Source organism: Heteronotia binoei, chromosome 18 (genome assembly GCF_032191835.1).
Source record: "Heteronotia binoei isolate CCM8104 ecotype False Entrance Well chromosome 18, APGP_CSIRO_Hbin_v1, whole genome shotgun sequence".
Taxonomy (NCBI): domain Eukaryota; kingdom Metazoa; phylum Chordata; class Lepidosauria; order Squamata; family Gekkonidae; genus Heteronotia; species Heteronotia binoei.
In genome coordinates this window covers 50,542,511-50,563,482 of record NC_083240.1, presented here as the reverse complement: position 1 = coordinate 50,563,482, position 20,972 = coordinate 50,542,511, and the positions used below count along the sequence as shown (strand labels likewise).

At 46.0% G+C, this 20,972-nt stretch overlaps 1 protein-coding gene across 2 annotated transcripts in view; it reads right to left on the bottom strand.

Annotated features, from left to right (window-relative positions):
- The window catches only part of WSCD1 (WSC domain containing 1), a 147,677-nt gene that overhangs the window by 108,959 nt on the left and 17,746 nt on the right, over positions 1-20,972 (bottom strand). Inside the window, exons 2-3 of one of the 2 annotated variants that reach the window (XM_060259396.1) lie at positions 3,204-3,318; positions 889-1,073 (exon numbers count right to left, since the gene is read on the bottom strand). The exons of the other annotated variant lie outside the window; for it this stretch is intronic. Of the exons in view, the coding sequence (XP_060115379.1) occupies positions 889-1,073; positions 3,204-3,318 (300 nt within the window). The remainder of the gene's footprint in view (positions 1-888; positions 1,074-3,203; positions 3,319-20,972) is intronic. 2 annotated transcript variants of the gene reach the window in all.

Below are 20,972 nucleotides of genomic sequence, written 5' to 3'. Positions count from 1 at the left end.
TTGTTAAATGTGCAAGTCCAGGTGTCATGGCTACTATCAGATAAAAATGATTGTGTCACCCTCTCGGTGGTAAAATTCATAGGCACAATAATCAATTATAAGAGAAATAATCCTGAGTAAGGTCTTCTAGAAATATTTTTTTATTCTAACTTCTGCTTAAGGTGATAGCCATATGAGCAGTATAAGAGAGAGAGAGAGAGAGAGAGAGAAGAAGGAAGGAAGGAAGGAAGGAAGGAAGGAAGGAAGGAAGGAAGGAAGGAAGGAAGGAAGGAAGGAAAGAAAGAAAGAAAGAAAGAAAGAAAGAAAGAAAGAAAGAAAGAAAGAAAGAAAGAAAGAAAGAAAGAAAGAAAGAAAGAAAGAAAGAAAGAAAGAAAGAAAGAAAGAAAGAAAGAAGGAAAGAAAGAACGAACTTAGGTAGCTCATCAGAGGGAGGGCAGGAAGGGTTGCATCAAATGCTTAGTCCTTGTGGCCCTTACCTACACGCCCAGGGAAATGCTGATTGCCACTTTAGGGCCAGGAAACAATTTTCTAGAGGCCAGGCATGGAGCTGGGGTAACTGGGGGTGTAGGGGGAGGTATTTTTGAATTTCCTGTATTAAGCAGGGGGTTGGACTAGATGACCCTGGAGGTCCCTTCCAACTCCATGATTCTATGCACTTCGCTTTGTGAATCATGAAACAGCCAAAATTCATCAAGGAGTTTAGTTCATGAGCTGGTTCATGCCCATTCCTACTGAAGCTCTGTCCTCATATTCTCCCTCTGCCTCAAAGCTCCCTGGATAAGTGTGTACCATTCAGTCTCTCTGACTGTGCCACACCCCTGCCCTCCTGCAAGGGACAAGACATGCCGCGCCCCATCACTGTTTGAGGGAGAGCCTTATATCACTTACGTCGCTTGGGTCCTGTCCATGACTCCTCCACCCGGAAAACAGAAAGCCTGTTCACTCCTCCACAGATGATTCCTTTTTCTCCTTTACATTCATTGTTGCACTCCTCCTGTTTTGCTACAGTCAAGGGTAACTTGTTTCCACAGTAGCATTCTGCTCCATACTCCAAACCAGCATAAGTATAAGCCCTATAAATTATCAAAAAACAAAGAAACCTAAAAATGGTAAAAATAAGCAATAATTATCATCCCAGGATTTGGTTCAGACCAGGGGTGTATTGGTCAGTATCCTAAGGCACGGGGGCCACTGGGCTGCATTCTTTTGCTCTCCTTACCATTGACAAGACTGTTCAATGGAAGAGAGAAGGCTCCGTGTAAGGAAGGTCCCAGGGGAAACAACAAGTGTCCAGGTCTGCTGCACGGACTTTCCATCACATTTGCAAGCTCCTCCATGGGAAATGCAGTTCCCACAAAAGCGGCAGTTGATTTAGAGAGGGTAATGTTTATGCCTCCCCCAGCACCATGTTCCAACCTTGAAATAACCCTAAAAAAGAACTATTTGCCCTGTGGGGAAAGCCTGCATGCCCACCACTATTATGTGGATTCCCCAGCAGGGCAAGTACCCAGCCTATTCCAGGTCAGCAAAAGAACATGGGCAGGGGGAGAGATGCAAATGCCCTCTTCCAGTCCACTGTATTCCCAATCTAAATTTGGGGGCCGGTTCACCAGGGAACAGGGCCAGCCCTACACTGTCTGGCCCCCTAGGCAAGGCTAACTTCTGGCACCCCCCCCCCCATGACAATGCCATTGAGTCATATGAGGGGAACCCAATGTGGTGTCCCCAGAAGGCCAGCACCCTAGGCAATCACCTAGTTTGCTTCGTGGCAGGGCCAGCCCTGCCTGGGAACAGAGTTCCTAATAGGGAACTCACAGTTTCAGAGTCCTTGAGGCAGACCCAGGCACAACCCAAGGACTTGACAATTTGTAATTTGATGGTAAATCTCTGCTGTTTCTGGTTATAGCATATTAGAAAGCAGAGAGGGGAAATATTTGGGCCTAAGATCTTGCAGAACTTCTGTCCACCAAAGGAGAAAGTGAACAGTCCAATGTCTATAAAATAGAAAGAAGCAGCTTAAGGGAAAGGAAAACCCAAAAGACAGAGCTGACTAGGAAGGAAACTATTGGGGGGATGGGGAGTGCTGTGGTAGGTCTGTCAACTTCCTGAAGGAATAACAAAGGCTCACTGGGCTATTATTTACTAGGTGGTTATTTACCCCTCTGCCATGAAAAGCATCAACTGCCTCTTTCTGCCCATTCAGCCTCTCTGCAAGGGACAGGACAATCCCCCCCCCCCCCCCCCCGTTGGTCTCTTGAAAATCCCAGCTGGTGCAAATAATTACAATTCAGTTATTGTTAACAAACTGATAAAGCATTCTTGAAAGACCTTAAAGAAACGTTTCAAAACAGGTGATTTTGTTCATTCATGTTTGCCCCCTCAACAAGTTGCAAGATGCCCCCTTCCTCACACAAAGTGGAGTCCCTCCTGGGCTTCTGCCTCTTGAAGGGTCTCCACTGAAGAGCTTCTGCCACTCAGCAGACAATGCTAAAACCAGCCTATACATAAAGATGGATTTGGTGGAGGTTCCAAAATAATTCATTAATCCAACATTGGTTGATAGTAGCCCTGTCCATATGTTACTGTGACCACATGGGCATGCATACATTTCTTTGTAAGTAAGAACTAATGAATGCTCACTTCACCAATGAAAGTGGGGTAATGTGGGATCTGCATCACACGTTCAGCTGTCCAGGCCTGGATTGGAACATGAGTCTAAAGAAAAATAAAGTGTACGCTGCCCATGGATTGCATTCCCTGTGATTCACAAACAGGGCAACAGTAATCTGGAAAAAGAGTTCTATTTGTAGCCCTGCATTGGACTAGGAGGACGCGGGCAATTCAGACTCACATTCCTCCTCAACCCTGAAGCACTCTGGGCCAGTTAAACACTTCCAGTCCACTCAACCTCCCAGGGTTGGTGTGTGGATAAAAGAGGAAAGATTGGAAGAGTTTTCTTACAATTAGAAGCTCTTAGAGGAAAGCTGGAATGAAGTCATAATAAATAAATAGCTGGATCAGTGCCATACCTCAAGATAGCTTTGGATGTCTGTGGTATTTTAAAAATGAAATACATGATATTAAAATTAGCATATGTACATGTATTTCATTTGCTTTTGATACAAGTGGGGCAGTAAATTTACAGAGAAAATAAAAGTGTATTATCTATCTATCTAACCATCCATCTATAGATGTACTTTTACCTTTCAGCACAAGCTTCCTGGCAGTGAGAAACTGTCATTTTCCTCAAGTCATAAAACACGGCACCTTTCAAAGTCCTCTCTCTGGAATCGTCACTGAAGCATCCAATGTAAGTGCCTCGAGTACATGAAAACAACATGACAGTTAGAAAGAATCTTGTCAACAGGATCATTTGAGTGCGAATCTACGTCCTCTTTTTCGAAAGGATGACCTACTCTTTTGCTTCTCATTATGTTTGGAACAGAAAGATCTTGTAGAATAATAAAAGGAGTGTCCTGCTATTCAGGGTAGAATGAGACATTACAGGATATTACTGGGCTGCTGTTCTGTTTCTCTCCTTGTGCTGGTAACTTTGCTATGGCTAATAGTAAATTGTGTGCTCTTAACAATGACAATAGTGGCAAAGCCCCTGGACAAGGCAGTGGGCATTCCACTCTAAAGAAAGACTCCCAGGGAGAGGAGAACCTCTTCAAGGCCCAGAGTTCTCAGAAAGCCCTGAGGCTGGATCCTGTGCAATAATTTGGCTTTTGCAAGAGCCCTTGGCCGAGCAGGAGCACAAGAGAAGGACAAGAGTAGCCCCTGGCATTAAACTATACTTATATGCAGACCTTGACTGCCTGGCACCCTGGGCAAGGCTAACTTCTGGTGCCCCCCACCCCTGCACTGATAGTATCACTGAGTCATGTGGGGAATGCCCAATTCAGCACCCCCAGAAGGCTGGCACCTTAGGCCATCACCCCGTTTGCCTAGCGGTAGGGCCAGCCCTGCGTATATCACCTCTTGCATTTCTGCTGCCAGGAGACTGCACTAGATGGCCTGCAGCCCATTTCCAGTGAGAGCAGGAATCCTCAGGGGGCTGCCAGTGACCACAGCTGATCTCCAGACAATGGCGCTCAGCTCCTCTGGAGAAAATGGCAGCTTCAGCGCAGGGACTTTCTGGTATTATACCCTGCTGAGGCCCTCTCCTCCACAAACCCCGCCCTTCCCAGGCTCTGCCCTGAAAATCTCCAGGCATTTCCCAAACCAAAATTGGCAACTCGACTGACCAGGGGCACCGTCATATGTTCTGCATGAGAGGAAGGGGCCCAGGCTCAGTGGCAGAGCCCAGGCTTTGCGGCCAGAAGGGCTCAGGCCAAATCCATGGCAGCAACAGCTAAAGGATGCTGGCTGGAGGCGACTGGCAAAGGCCGTACTCTGCTGGCGGTGCCTGAGACTCTCAGGCCATTATTGTGGACAGGTTTGATGCTCTGATCTGCTGAAAGACAATAGATACCCACAGCTTCAGAGAGGTGATTACAAAAGCCGTGAGACTCTCGATTGGCACCAACTGATTCCCTTCTATTTAGTCAGGTCTTTTCTCAGTGGAGTTCTCTTCACTTTCTCTGCCCCAATGCTTTGTTTAACACCAAAAAAAATAGGAGGTCAACTGCCTGTTTTTAAAGATCTGTTGCTGTTATTTTAGGGGTTCATCTAGTTTTACTGTTGGTTATTACATTATATATCACATCATCTTCCAGTGCTTTGATCATTCATAGCTATTTTGTTGGTGATTTTAGTTTTGCTTGTTAAAATTTATTAGCTTCTGTTTTAAAATAGTTTGTCTTGTGATATAAGTTATTTTCTTTGCAGCTACAGATTATTATTTTTTTTTAAATCTTGAGCTAAGATTATGTTAAATTTGGTGTAATTGTAATATTTTCTTCTAAATGTTTTAATTGAATGTTCACGTAGCATGGATACTTTATGGCACTGAGAATATTCTTAAATAAAACTTCAGTAATGTTGATGAATTTTCATTGATGAATTTTCATTGTTCTTTATGAATTGTCACAGTCGTTCATAGAGAGAGCAACTGGTGGGTGCTGTTCTGCAGTTCAAAATCCAGCCACATTCTTGTGAACTGCAGAGGTCTCTTCTTCACAGGATTCTGGCTATTCTAAGCAGCAACGTTGTCCTCTGGAGCTGAGGGGGTGTTATTGGTTCAATGCCCAGAATGTCCAGGTGCTTCGTGAATAGGGATTTATTTATTTATTACATTTCTATCCCACCCTCTCCGCAAGCGGACTCAGGGCAGCTAACAATCAATAGTATAATACAATTTTAAAAAACCAGTAAAATACAGTTAAAAACATTTTAAAAACATTTTATGGTGCTATACAATTTTAGATATGGCGAGATCTTTCTTCTTGCTGTTCGTGATCATATGATGTTTGTAACTTCTCAGCGATGTGACGTGGCAGTTCTTCCCGGTTAGGTATTGAAGGCCTGCTGGAACAATTCGGTTTTGCAGGCCCTGAGGAATTGAAAAAGGTCACGCAGGGCCCTTATGGCCTCTGAGAGGGCATTCCACATTTCTGGAGCTGCCACCGAGAAGGCCCTAGCCCCTGTGGAACAGAGTCTGGCTTCCTTTGGTCCGGGGATGGACAATAGGTTTTGTGTCCCTGAACGCAGTGCTCTCTGGGGAACATGCGGAGAAAGGTGGTCCCATAGATAGGTAGACCCCTGACCATAAAGGGCTTTAAAGGTCAAAACCAACAGTGCAGCCAGTGCAGTTCTTTCAGCACTGGCTGAATGAGCCTCACTAACAGCCAGTGCAGTTCTTTCAGCACTGGCTGAATGAGCCTCATTAACAGCTTTGCTGCAGTGCAGTGTTCTGCACTACCTGTAGTCTCTGAGTCAGGTTCAAGGGTAGCCCCATGTAGAGAGCATTACAGTGATCTATTCTTGAGGTGACCGTGGTATGGATAACCATAGCTAAGTCATCATGTTCCAGAAAAGGGGCCAACTGTCGTACCCGCCGAAGATGGAAGAAGGCAGATTTAGTAGTGGCTGCTATTTGGGCCTCCATTGTAAAAGAGGACTCCAGGAGCACTCCCAAGCTCTTGACCGTGAGGGCTGATATCAGTGGCACCCCATGAAGAGGCTTCTCTTATGTTCTTATCAAGAGGGGTTTAGATAAAAATATGGAGCAGAGGTCCATCAGTGGCTATTAGCCACAGTGTGTATATATATATATATAAATTTTTTGCCACTGTGTGACACAGAGTGTTGGACTGGATGGGCCATTGGCCTGATCTAGCATGGCTTCTCTTATGTTCTTAAGAGCTGGCAAAGGGATCTCCCCAGCCCACCCCAGCTCAGATGGAGAACCTCCGTCTTCGTCGGATTCAGATTCAACCGACTCAGCCTAAGCCAAGCTGCTATGACTTGAAGGGCCAGGTCTAGATTTTCCAGGGTACAGTCGGAGTGGCCACCCATCAATAGATAGAGCTGGGTGTCATCTGCATATTGGTGACATCCCAGCCCATACCTCCTGACAAACTGGGCAAGGGGGCGCATGTAGATGTTAAATAATATCAGGGAGAGAACCGCACCCTGTGGCAACCCACGTATAAGTGGGTGCCTTTGGGATGATTCTTCCCCTATCACCACCCTTTGTCCCCGACCTTGTAGAAAAGAGTCCAACCACTGCAAGGCGTACCCCTGGATCCCCACATCAGCAAGGTGGCTAGACAGTAACTGATGGTCAACCATGTCAAATGCGGCTAACAGATCTAATAATAACAGTACTGCTGAGCCACTCCGATCCAGATGTCGTAGGAGATCATCCATGGGGACAACCAAAACAGTCTCCGTCCCATGACCTGGCCAAAAGCTAGACTGGAATGGATCCAGTGCAGAAGTGTCATCTAGGAATCCCTGTAGCTGAATTGCCATTATCCACTCTATGACCTTTCCCCAAAAGGGAAGGTTCGACACCGGCCGATAGTTTGCCAATACAGCCAGGTCTGCAGATGGTTTTTTCAAGAGGGGACGAACCACAGCCTCTTTAAGAGGCATGGGAAAGATCCCTTCTACGAGGGATCTGTTGACAATAACCTGCAGTTGCTCACATAGCATCATCTGGCTAGCTTTTATAAGCCAGGATGGGCACGGGTCCAACCTACAGGTAGTAGGGCGTACAGCTAAAAGAATCCTGTCATCCTCCTCCAGGCTGAGTGGAGTGAAGGAATCCAGAAATTGGACCAGAAGACATGCTCGATGCCTTGAGTTCCTGCACTGTATCAATTGTGGCGGGGAGGTCGTGGCCGAGCGATGAGACCTTATCTATACATGGGCTCTAAGATGTTGGCGGCATCTGTAGGCTCTAAGATGGCGGCGTCAAGCTGCCTATGCTGGATGATATGCTGCTGGGGAAGGCGAGGGTGACTTTAGAGCTTTGCCCATCCTTCCCTCGAGAGAGAAGTAAGAAAACGCTTACCAGCTGGGCTGTGTCAGTGCGGAGGACGGAGGAGGAATATACTCCCTTCAGCTGTCTACACTGAATGATATGCTGCTGGGGAAGGCGAGGGTGATTTTAGAGCTTCGTTCGTCCTTCCCTTGAGAGAGAGAAGTAAGAACGCTTACCAGCTGGGTTGTATCAGTGCGGAGGAGGATGGGGGAGAGTGGAGTGTACGAAGCCGGGGTTGGGAAGCCGGAGGACGTCAGTGAGAGGCCGGAGGCAGCGACGGCGGTGCTGGCTGAGCTGTGAGAGAGGTGATGGGGCAAAGTACCAAGGTTAGCTTGGACTACCAACAGGACGATGGCCCCTATCTCTCCCCCCCGCCTGTGTTGTTGTGACTGAGGGGTTGTGGACAAAGAGCTGGGGAAGCCCGAGCAGGCCGAGAAGATCAGCAGTGAGTGGTGTGGCTGGAAGATTGCCTGGTGGGGAGGCTGAGACATCGGCAGGCACGTGCATGATTTTCTGGGTCCCTGAGGGCATCGACTGTGCGCTTGGAGGGACACAGGGGGGTTGGTGCCTCCCTGGGCCCCCTAGGTTGTGTGGTGGGTGGCTTCAGGTTTGCCAGATAGCACGATAGCTTACCATACCCCTGGACATGATCACGCCCCCATGGAATAAGAACCCGTGCACTCCATGATTATTGCCTCAGGAGTAAGAACATCTGCACTTTTACGGATGTTGGCGCTCCCCAAGAACAAGAACATTTGCACTTTACGGTCACCGACACTGTAAAAAACAGCAGCATTTTTTATTCAGTTTTAAATCCCTTTTTAACCCTTTTTATCTCTAGGGGATCTTAACTGCCAATTTTATGAGAATTAGATTGTAGTTGATAATTTATTGGTTATTTAAGTTAGATTGTTTTATTGATTAGCTAATTTGAGGAAGCGTATTTGTGGCAAATTAATTAGGGAAGAGAAATTGGTTGAGAGGGTTTTTATATTTAAGGAGCCTGTAGATTAATTAATTATTGTTACGTAACGAATTAAGGGGTTGATAGGATAGGGTTGTAAATTAAACAACTATTAGATATATTGGCAGATTAGAATATTGAACAGATCAGCTGGAGAAGACGGTTGAGGAGGAAGTAGATCCAGCTATTCACTGGTCTGAAGGGCTGGTGGACACCAGCAGGAGATGACTGGCCTGGGGATTCCAGTACTCCTGGGGAGGGGAAGTTATGACAGTGGGAACAGGCAGAATCATAAGGGAAGGAGGCCGAGACATGGCAGTGCTCGACGCCCTTCCAGCTTGTGTCCCATCCTGATGCTGGCAGGTAGTGGGGCCAGGTTAAATTACTTGCCTCCGTCACTGGTGTTATGCAATGCCAGGTCCATAAATAATAAGACCTCTACCCTTCGGGAATTCCTGCTTGAGCAGGATATGGACCTGGCATGCGTGACTGAGACCTGGGTGCGTGATGGGGAGACTGTAGCTCTCTCCCAGATACCCCCCCAGGATACTCGGTCTTTCAACAGTTGCGGACTAGCGGATGGGGGGGAGGGGTGGCCCTATTCATATGAGAGGCTTACTCCTTCCGGGCTCTCCCGGCCCTGGAGATCAAGGGCATTGAATGGCCGGTCTGGCGTGGGACGTTGGGGAGGGGTTGGCGATCTGGCTGGTGCCTTACCATCCCTGATGGAGGCCGCAACAGGCTGGGCATTGGAGTACCCAAGGCTTCTGATCCTGGGTGACTTCAATATCCATGCCGACGATGCGGCCTTCAATCAGGCAATGGACCTAGTGTCATCCATTTTTTTTGTTATTTATACTTTATTGAGTTTTTTCCATAAAGCATATCACAGACATTAATTCCATCGAACGAACAGAGGCACTCATCCTACACCCTGTGCACCGCCACCATATATTCTCCTAATCTAAACTGCCTAAACTTAATCGAATTAATTAGATGCCGGCATGCCAATTCCCCAGCCCAAGCGCCCCCGGGCAAACAAATCCCAGACTTCAAGATGCGGAGCTTTGAATATTAGATGCTTCTAAAAAAGCCAACCAAATCTCTTCAAATTGTTGTTGTTGACATTGCCGGCGATATGCTATCCTTTCTTGCACAGCCAAAGCATACATTCCCTCGAGCCAAGTGGTAATCGTGCCGGTGAAGTCTTCATGCCACTGCCGCAGGATAAGCCACTTCACAATCATTATCGCACGTGCCGCCCATCTTCACTGCCAACGAGTCAATGGCCAGGTTGATGGGAAATAGTTCAATAGTATCTGCATGGCAGAAATAGACTGGTCAGTATTAAGTACCTGTTGCATCCATCGAGTAATCCCATCCCCAAAATTTTGTAACATCGGGGATTTCCACAGCATGTGAGCCAGACCCGCCTCTGAACGTAGACACCGCCAACAAGCCGAGGATTCAGCCAAATTGTGCTTATAAAGGCAAAGAGGAGTCCAATAAATCCTGAACAAAAGCTTTTGTTGAATTAAAATCAAACGAAGATCTTTCAAACAATGCCGGAGACCACTACAGATAGCTGCCCATTGAAAAGGGTAAATAGGGCAGTTGATTTCCTCGCTCCATTGACAATGCAAGTCTTCCATAGAGTATTGCGCGTCTTTTTTCAGACATGAATATGAAACACGGACTGGTTTATTTTGTTCAATTGCATGTTCTAGGGTCTGCAAGAGAGGTGGGGCATCCAAAACTGCCAAGGCGTCTATGCCAAAAGAAGTAGACAGTGAATGCTTCAGTTGCTGGAACTGCAGCCATTGGTTAGCTGGTAACCCAAAGACACTTTGTAGATCCTCAAAAGAGAGAAACGCGTCCTCATTGCTATCTTTAAGCTGATTGAGAGTTAAGAGACCCTTCTGTGCCCACGGCTTCCAAATCACCGGCCATTCCCCTATCTTCACTTCAGGGTTGCCCCAAAGGGTCATCCGGCTATGGATGTAGTTGTCAAATCCAAAATATCACCCAAATATTGCCATGTTTGTCTTGTCGCCCGAATTGATGGAAGAACCGACTCTCCCTGATGGTATGTTGACCCAAGCGCGTTCCATGTCGACAAAGGAGTAAGAACAGCAGTTTCCAAGTTCATCCAGGGAGACTCAACAAGATGATTAAGTGATGATTAATATAACAAGATGATTAAGTGATGATTAATATAACAAAATCTTAAATGTCTGTGTCAGTCAGTCAGTCAGTTTATTGCGGCGCTAGGCCAATCAACAACAACAACACAACACATTGACAATAATACAACGCAACACCAAGCTAAAATATGGTATAACTATAAAATAACTGTATGCAACCTTCAGAGTTGTATTAAAATTAACTGGTATAAGCAGCACATAACTAAGGGCGGCATTATACAATCAGATCACAACTTCTTTCAAGTACAAGCAACATTAAGTTTCTTCCTGTCAAGGTCAGTAACATATAAATACTTAGCAAGATCCAGGGAAAGTTGATCACTCCCATCCCCTAGGAGGAAGTAAATGGCCTGGGCCTGATTTAAAGATTTAGCTTGCATTAGATGGTTCCGCAGAAGTCTGTACCTTGCCTCTGTATGGAAGAGACAGTTCAAAATGAGATGGGAAACCGTATCGATCTCCTCGAGGCCACACGGGCAGGTCCTATCTTCTAGCGGAATCTTATGGAAACGGCCCCTCAGTACTGCCGTGTCCATAATGTTCAAGTGTGCCAAGGACAGCATCCGTCTGAACTTAATTGGCTGTATCATTTCTAGATATCTGGCACTTTTAAGTTCACTTGTAAAAAAGGTTGGGATATACGTCCCCCCAACTTTGGCCAGAGATTGTTTTAATTCCAATTCCTGTAATCGATCTCTGATAATTGCTTTTGCCCCGTTCTTAAACATGAGGGCTAGAGAATCAATATTCAAGTCACATTCATCTAGTTTGGATTTTAATTTCATTACCCAGTTACTAACAAATGAGTCATAGAAGATTTGATATGCAATATCATCCGGGTTTGCCAGCACCCTTAGAAGAAGACTCAAACCTCTATTCCACATTAATGTGGAGAGGCTTGAAAGCCCCGTTTCCAGCCTAATTGCAATGGATGAAGCGTACTTTGGCACCTGAAGGATACATCGTATAAACTTCGATTGAACCATCTCCAATTTAGTTAATTTGTTGTACAAGAAAATCTCTACTCCGTACATTAACTGGGGTATAACCTTAGCGTTATAAACCTTAATAGCCGCTAAGGCATTATAAGCACCCTTGGAGAAGTAAAACTCCTGCAAAGCAAGCGCCGTACGTTGGGCGTTACAATGTACGTTGTCTATATGCCCTTGGTAAGATCCCGTATGATGAAAAACAACCCCCAGATATTTCTATGTTTTAACTTGTTTCAGTTTTTCATCATTAAAACGCCAGATCATTTCTCTGAATCTTTTAGTGAAAACTATAATTTTAGACTTGTCTCTGTTGACAACTAAATTAGTGTCGAGACAAAAGAGAGAAAGCATTCTGAGCGACCTACGTAAACCAACTTGGGATCTTGACAGGAGTAATACATCATCTGCATACAACAAGATGGGCACAGCAATCTTCCCGATTTTGGGGGGATGCAGACTTGGGTCAGTAAAATACCCTACAATGCTATTAATATATAAATTAAAGAGTTGCGGAGCTAATATACAGCCTTGTTTGACACCTTTACTTGTTTGAATTGGATGAGTCAAATGACCTTGAGGTGTGCATTTTACCTGCATACTAGAATTTTCGTACAATTTCATCATAAGAAATAGGAGTCTACGGTCAATTGATGTACTGAGCAATTAGTGCCACAGCTTGTCTCTTGGCACAGAATCAAAGGCTGCTTTAAAATCTATGAACGCTGCGTATAAACGAGAGCCCTTTGCTGCAGCCTGCTTATCAACAAGGAATTTCAAAATTAACACGTTGTTCAGGTGAGAACGATTCCTTCTAAAGGCTGCTTGTACATTTGCCAGGATGTGGTTTTCCTCCATCCAGGTTGTTAATTTCTCCCGGAGGTGTAAGGCGTATAGTTTCCCCATAATATTTAAAAGGCTGATTGGCCTGTAATTTTCAGGCTTCTCTCTCCCGCCCTTCTTATATATAGGAGATACTATAGCCTTACTCCATTCCTCTGGCATTATAGCTGTTTCGTCTATAAAGGTGAATAGGGAAGCCAGAACAGGCGACCACCAGTCCTGGTACGATTTTATCAATTCTATCCGGACACCATCTGACCCTGGGGCTTTCTTACGTCTGATCTGCTTTATCAGCTGATCAATTTCTGAACAGGTAACCGGTTCCCACTTAGGGCAGTCTGTTAACTCTAGATGTAATGGAGGAGAGACTTTAGAATCCAGCTCAGCATTGTACAACTTACTGAAGTGGATCTCCCACTCTTTAGGGCTGATTAAATTCTTAGGGCAATAAGGACCTTTCCGTTGTAACCGGTTTAGTTCATTCCAAAAACAGATCGAATTTTTATTTTTAGCAGCCGTATATAATTTTAGCCAATTTTCTTTAACATAAGCTCTTTTCTTTTGTTTAATCAAGAGCTTGTACTGTCTTTTTACATGCTTATATTTAATTCTATCAGACCAATTATCAGTCGATTTTAACGTCAAAAACAGATCATTAAGGGATTTCCTGAGAGTTCTACAGTCCGAGTCATACCATTCATTTAAGTGCCCTCGGTATCCAGACCCTAGGTGGAGTTTTGCTCCTTGAACCAAGTTAGGTTTCAAGATTTCTACTAGCTTGTTATAACTATTCACTTTATCAGTATCTGCCTCTAGTATTTCCTGTCGCAACTCAACCACTTCCCTGGAATCTAAAATATACTTCATTTTGACACATACTTGCTGTGACCATGGAATACTCCTTCCTTTACTGTCTGAAAGCTCCGATGAACAAGGGCTTATTGTTAATCGTTTAACAGTGGAGCCAAGATCTAATTCCAATTTTAAAGGAAGATGGTCACTTTCTGATCTAATGAGGATTCTAAAGTCCTTAATTAGCTCGGCCAATGAGTTTGATACTAAGAAATAATCAATTAAAGAGGGGCTGCAAGACCCCCAATATGTAAGCTCTGCTGGTTGATCGTTCCAAGCTCCGTTTAAGATGTTTAAATTTAACTTTTGGCATATCTGGGCCAACCTTAGACCTCTAAGGTTCCACTTACTATCTTTCGATATCCTGTCGCTAAGGGGATATATGACTGGCCAATCCGCTGGTGCCAATCCAGCTGCACTGAACAGATGCTCATCTGAGAGCCCGAACCTTGCATTGAAATCCCCTGCAACAATTGTGTAGTCTGCCATGTATGTTTCGTGCAACACGTCCAAATATTCATGAAAACGTTTCATAAGGAATTCTACCTCCTGCTTCAGGGAACGTGGGGGTAAATACACGTTTACCAGCAGTAAGGATTCAGTGCTGGTACTTAGTTTTAGAGTTAACGCATATTCCCCAAAGGAAGCTAATTGTTCTGAGCAGCAGTTAAGGGCATTAGATATAAACGTAATTAAGCCCCCCTTCCTACGACCCATTCTCTTGCTTTCGGAAGCCGGCAATGTATAGGAAGAATACCCTTCAATGTACGGTTTGTAAGCACACCAACTTTCTTGCAGGCAGATGACGTCAAAAGATGTGATGAAGTCCAGGAAATCATTATGCTCCCTCTTTGAGTGCTAGCCTGCAATTTCCAGCACAAAAGGTTTAAGGGGGAGGGTTGGGGAGCTTCACCATTGCTGCTAAAGGTCTTTTTTTTTAGTACCCTCCATCACTTCCAAAGTATTGCCTAATCCGTGCATGGCATGCTGGCCTTCTTCCTTAACTGTGAGAGAGGAAACCACAATACCCGGGGTGAAGGATGGCCCTGCACTGTGGTCAGCGTCCGTTGGGAACTCTGTTATCACATTTGTCTCTAACTCTCCTGTGAGCACAATCAGCTCTTGGTTAGAAGGCTGTGAAGGGGTTAACGGCGGGGATATCACAGGTGGTTCTTCGACATCCATTAGGCACAGTAGTTCTGAGTGAGTGACCTTGGAAGCAGATGTCTGATTAGTTTCCGCACTTTCCAGCCTGTCAGAATTCGTGGGAGTTTCTTTCCAGGTATCCAGGGGAAAACTGCAGACAGAGTTGTTTTCCAGTGACTTTGCTTGGTCCAACAATGTCCTTTTCTCAATTTGTCCAAATTGACCCAAGCAAGCTTGCTGTATTATTTTAGAAAAATTGCTAGACAGCAAAGAGTCCAATTCTGTAGGGTAGGATGAATCAGGAGCCTGCACCAGAATATCACCTGAGTTTCTTTGCAGCTTCTCAAAGTCTTTCACAAGCTCCTTTAGATTTGAAATTACAGCCCCCTGGTCTGTCAGAGCTAAATCAGCAAAGGAGTCACGTAATTGCAACTCAAATATCGGGTCTAGAAGCTGCGTGTCTGGGTACTCAGGTTTACAAGGGGGAGTTTCAGATTTACTGGCAAGCTTATCCTTCCGAGGTTGAGTAAAAGAGACTATTGGAGGTTCAAAGTAAACTCTTCTGCATCTTATCCCAAATCTTTGCAAGAGAGGAAGAGACTTAAGTAACATGCTTGGAATCACGTCCTCGCGGAAAGATAGCATTATGTTTAACCAGCGAGGGGGGGCACCTAGTCTTGTGACTTCCAAGAGGTCCACCGCATGTAAGGAACAGCGCAACAGGCTTGACAAAGATGATTGAGCTCTGTGTCTACTATGCCACCTTCCATAGTTCAGTCTGTTTTGAAAAATAGAGAGAAAGATCCTGCACGGTAGGATCTCTCTCTCTGGCTTCATTGTTGTTTCCGTAATAATACCGAGGGGCCCCTCCCCGCTGGAACGCTTGATCCTAGCTGATAATGACTGCACATGGGCGCACAGAGCTTCCAATTGTCTGGTTAATTGTTGTTGCCTGTTAAACATCACTGTCAAGGTTTTCGAGACCAACACACATTGCTTACAAAACATGTCTTTAAGCTCTTGGAAACTGGCCAGTTCCAGAGTGTCTGTGCAAGTTGCTACATTTCGCACCGGCCTGGCGTTCTCTGCCTCTCCCGAACCGCTGAGGGAAGATGGCGTTATACCCTTCTCCCCGGGGAGACAAGATTTAAAGTGCCCCTCTTCAACGGCTACAGTCCTTTCAGGAGTTAATTCCGGGGTCTTACTTACTTTTGTTTGCTGGAGTGGACAGGCAGTTAACAGTAGCTGTTTTGAAACTTTGAGGCTGCGTGTTTTCTTTGACGCCGACTCCCCAGCAGCTGTTGGGCTCGTTCGCTGGCGTTTAGTCCGTTTGCTCTTACTTGCGAAGGGGTGTTTATTTCTGGATCCCAGCAAGGACATTATCGGAATTACTCCTGGTGTTTATACCGATAATACCCAGGCGAATTACTTAAGACCAGATAAATTCTCAAATAGTTCGTAATTATCCAAAAATAAAAGAATAATGTGGTTACGGACGGAGCTCACCTGAAGCGTGTGCTGCATCCACAGCAGCCCGGTAAGGACTGGTTTATTTTGTTCAATTGCATGTTCTAGGGTCTGCAAGAGAGGCGGGGCATCCAAAACTGCCAAGGCGTCTATGCCAAAAAGAAGTAGACAGTGAATGCTTCAGTTGCTGGAACTGCAGCCATTGGTTAGCTGGTAACCCAAAGACACTTTGTAGATCCTCAAAAGAGAGAAACACGTCCTCATTGCTATCTTTAAGCTGATTGAGAGTTAAGAGACCCTTCTGTGCCCACGGCTTCCAAATCACCGGCCATTCCCCTATCTTCACTTCAGGGTTGCCCCAAAGGGTCATCCGGCTATGGATGTAGTTGTCAAATCCAAAATATCACCCAAATATTGCCATGTTTGTCTTGTCACCCGAATTGATGGAAGAACCGACTCTCCCTGATGGTATGTTGACCCAAGCGCGTTCCATGTCGACAAAGGAGTAAGAACAGCAGTTTCCAAGTTCATCCAGGGAGACTCAACAAGATGATTAAGTGATGATTAATATAACAAGATGATTAAGTGATGATTAATATAACAAAATCTTAAATGTCTGTGATTGGTAACACAAGCCATGGATATTGTCATTCAATCGAACCGCCCTAGCAAATGGCTCCAAACAAAGATCAAAGAGAAGAGGGAATAGCAGGCACCCCTGTCTGGTGCCGCACCGAAGATTAATTGATGTCAAAGGTGACCATTCACTCGCAACCTTGACGTAGCGGACTTGTAGATCAGGCACGTCCAATGAAAGAAATCTTTTGGGAAACCCATATGTTTCAATACCATCTGCAAGAAAGATCTGTCAACCCAATCGAAGGCCTTCTCTGCGTCTAAAGAAATAAGGAGGGCGACATCATCTTTCTCAGCGTGGATCGTGGCCAAATCCGTGATGAGCTGAATATTATCTGCACCAGAACATCCTTGGATAAAACCAGTTTGGGAAGGGTCAACCACCGAGGCGATGACCCTTTGAAGACGCTTAGGCAATATTGCCGTCAAAATCTTGTTGTCAATGTTTAAAAGTTATATAGGGCGGTAACTGGCGCAGAGATGTGGGTCTTTCCCAGGCTTAGGAATTAAAATAATCCAGGCTTCATAAAAATAGCTTGATGGCATATCCTGATCAAAAATCGCTTGGTATGTAGCCAACAACTTCGGAGCAAGTTTATCTGCAAACCGGATATACCACATCGGAGAGAACCCGTCAGGGCCCGGCAAAGAAATAGTTTTAAGTCTGTGGATCGCCTCATTCACTTCCTCAAGTCTCAACGGAGCCCCCAGTAGTTCTTTTGCTTCCTCACACAACTGCGGAAGACCCAGGGAACACAAAAAAGATTCCTGAACTGACGGGTCCACCGGAGTATGTCCTTGATATAAGGTCTGGTAGAATTAACGGAAGCATTCAGCAATCCCAACAGAAGAGACGTGAGGCTTATCATATTGATCCACAATTTGAGCGATCCATCTCTGCTCTTGCAGGGCTTTAAGCTTAGATGCCTACCTTGTCTCTCTCCGAATTCCCATTGCTGTTGTTTGATGCGTGCATAAACAAGTTCAACCTTATATGACCTGAGCATGTTGAGTTGAAAATTTATTTGTTGAATCTGCCTAAATTGCACCTCTGAAGGGCTTTGGAACTGTGCATCCCATAGGGCCCGGAGTCTGGACTCAAAATTCGCCTCAGTGCGGCGTTTTTCCTTTTGTTTTGCAGCAGAATAGGCGATGATTATTCCCCTTATCATTGTTTTAAAAGCCTCCCATACAGTCAAGTAATGTTGAACAGAACCCTCATTAGTGGCAAAAAAGTGTTGAATTTCTGCTTCCATTTGTACACAAAAAGTCTCGTCGTTTACTAAAAAGTTATTAAAATACCACGATGGGAACTTATCTATGTGTAGCAAGTTGTCCACTTCCATAAGCACCACGTGATGGTCAGAAAGAGTGGAGGGACAGATTGCTGATGAGCGCACACATCGGAGTATGGACTTAGACACCAATAAGTAATCTAATCTGGTGGATGTGAGAGCAGAAGGTGTAGGCTTTCAAGTCTTTATGTTGCTCCCTCCATACATCCACCATCCCAAATTCCTTCATCAGGGCCAATAAGGCCAACCGTGATCTCAAGGATCGTTCAGTCGCACCCATGCGATCCATCTTGCTATCCAGAGTAGTATTAAAATCACCACCTAAAATAATATTATCATAGTCCAGGTTCTCAAGTATAGCAGCCACTTTATTAAAAGTATGAGGACTGTCATTATTCGAGCCATGGATATTGATCAGGGCCGTCCTCACCCCCTGGGCTTCACCTAACAGCACAATATAGCAACCTTGGGGGTCGGGGAACTCCGAGATCTTTGCCCACCTCAACTTGGCCCTGATAATTACGGCAACAACACGAGCATTTTGTTCAAAGCCCGCCAAAAACACCTGGTCACTACGATACTTTGCCAACCGGCCGGCTTCGTCTTCGAGAATGTGGGTCTCTTGCAGCATAACAATATCAGCAGCTCGTATCTCGCGTGTGCCAAAGATCATGGCTCTTTTTTTGGGGTCACGGAGGCCACGTACATTGAATGTCAAAACCTTAAACGGCATCCTGCGCCTTAGTCCGAGGGCACCCGGCCAGGGGTTGACAGCCAGGCATCAAATAGTAAGTAAGAACAGACATATTACACCCTACAGTGAAACCCACCACAAAATACACTCCGAACCCCAAGGAGCATATAACCCCCACCCACTAGGACTCTCCCAAATTGTTACAACGCCCACTCACCAGATGGGGCACATGTTAGACTTGGTCTTTGCAGCGGGAGTTTCAGTGGACGATATTACTGCTGAAGCAGTGCCATGGTCGGACCACTATGCCCTCAAGGCTCGTGTGGATGTCCCACCCCAAGCCTGTTTAGGCGGCAAGCGTATTTTAGCTCGCCTGCGGAGTCTGATGGATCCGGAACGGTTCCTGACGGCTCTACGGGATCCCTGGCCTCCTGGCGACTCTTTAGATGATCTGGTGGAGTCTTGGAATGATAGACTCTCCAGAGCCATCGATTAGATCGCACCTAGGCATCCTCTGCACCCTCGTCCAAAGCCAACACCTTGGTATAACCAGGAGTTGCAGCAATTAAAGCAAGGGCTCAGACGACTAGAGAGGCAATGGAGGCGTACTCGAGACGAAGTGACTAGAACATCTTATAGAGAGTTTATGAGGTCCTATGAGATGGCAGTCAAAGCTGCAAAGAAGACATACTTTGCGGCTAAGATTGCGTCTGCAATTTCGTGCCCAGCACAATTGTTCACTACAATTCGGACTCTTACAACGCTGCCACAAGGCAGATCAAATTCTAAGGAATTAGAGATCGGCTGTGAGGCTTTTGCGGATTTTTTTGCAGATAAGATTGTGTTGCTCCATCATGACTGCCCTGCCATATTAGAGACAGTATGTGAACCCGAGGCCTCGTGCCTGTCTTTGGATCATATTCTGGATGGTTTTGGTGCTCTCAGCCTGGAGGAAGTTGACAGGATCCTCCTATCTGCATGCCCTACAACTTGTAATCTGGACCCGTGCCCCTCTTGGTTTATTAAAACCTGCCAGAGGGAGCTTAGATATCCTATACGGGATATCATAAACAGCTCCCTGATGGAAGGGCATTTTCCAGCGCCCCTCAAAGAGGAGGTGGTCCGCCCTCTCTTGAAAAAATCATTTGATCCGGCCGAATTGGCACACTACCAGCCAGTCTCGAATTTGCCCTTTTTGGGTAAACTCATTGAGAGGGCAGTGGCATTGCAGCTACAGAGTTTCCTGGAGGATGCTTACGTTCTTGATCCCAATCAGTTCGGCTTTCGCCCGAGTCATGGGACGGAGACAGTGCTGGTTGCCCTGGTGGATGATCTTCAGTGGCATCTGGATCGAGGCGGCTCGGCGGTACTGATGTTGTTAGACCTATCAGCAGTGTTTGATACTGTCGACCATTGGTTGCTGACTTGCTGTCTCGCCGACATGGGGATTCAGGGGCTGGCCTTACAATGGCTTTCCTCTTTCCTTGAAGGTCGGGGACAAAGGGTGGCGAATGGGGATGAACTGTCCCAGAGACACACGCTTGATTGCGAGGTGCCTCAGAGGGCAGTGCTCTCCCCAATGTTGTTCAACATCTATATGCGCCCCCTTGCCCAGATTGCCCAAAAGTATGGGTTGGGTTGCCATCAGTATGCTGATGACACCCAGCTCTATCTACTTATGGAGGGCCAGCCCGCCAGTGTCCCAGAAAACTTGGACCTGGCGTTGCAAGCCGTGGCTAAATGGCTCAGACTGAGTGGATTGAAGCTAAACCCAGCCAAGATAGAGGTCCTTTGCCTGGGTCGTCGTGGCCTGGGAAGGAAATTCCCCTTACCAGCCTTTGACGGTGCACCACTGACAACGGCGCACAAGGTCAGGAGCTTGGGGGTACTATTGGAGCCTTCTTTGACAACGGAGGCTCAAAAAGCAGCCACTGCCAAGTCCGCATTTTTTCATCTTAGGAGGGCGAGGCAGTTGGCCCCTTTCCTGGAGCATGACGATCTGGCAACGGTGATCCACACAATGGTCACCTCGAGGTTGAACTACTGTAATGCCCTCTACATGGGGCTGCCCTTGTGCCAAACCCGGAAGTTGCAACTAGTGCAGAATGCTGCTGCCCGGCTGCTATTAGGGCTTCCTAGATGGGAGCACATCCAGCCGGGGCTCCGGGGACTGCACTGGCTGCCAATAATATACCGAGTTCGGTACAAGGTGCTGGTTATTACCTTTAAAGCCCTATATGGCCTAGGACCTGCCTACCTCAGGGACCGTCTCTCCCCATATGTTCCCCAGAGAGTGCTGAGATCGAGTTCTCAAAACCTGCTTGCAATCCCCAGGCCAAGGGAGGCCCGACTTAAGTCGACCAGAGATAGGGCCTTTTTAATCACAGCCCCTTCCTGGTGGAACCAGCTACCAGAAGAGGTGAGGGCCCTGCGGGACCCTGGGCAGTTCC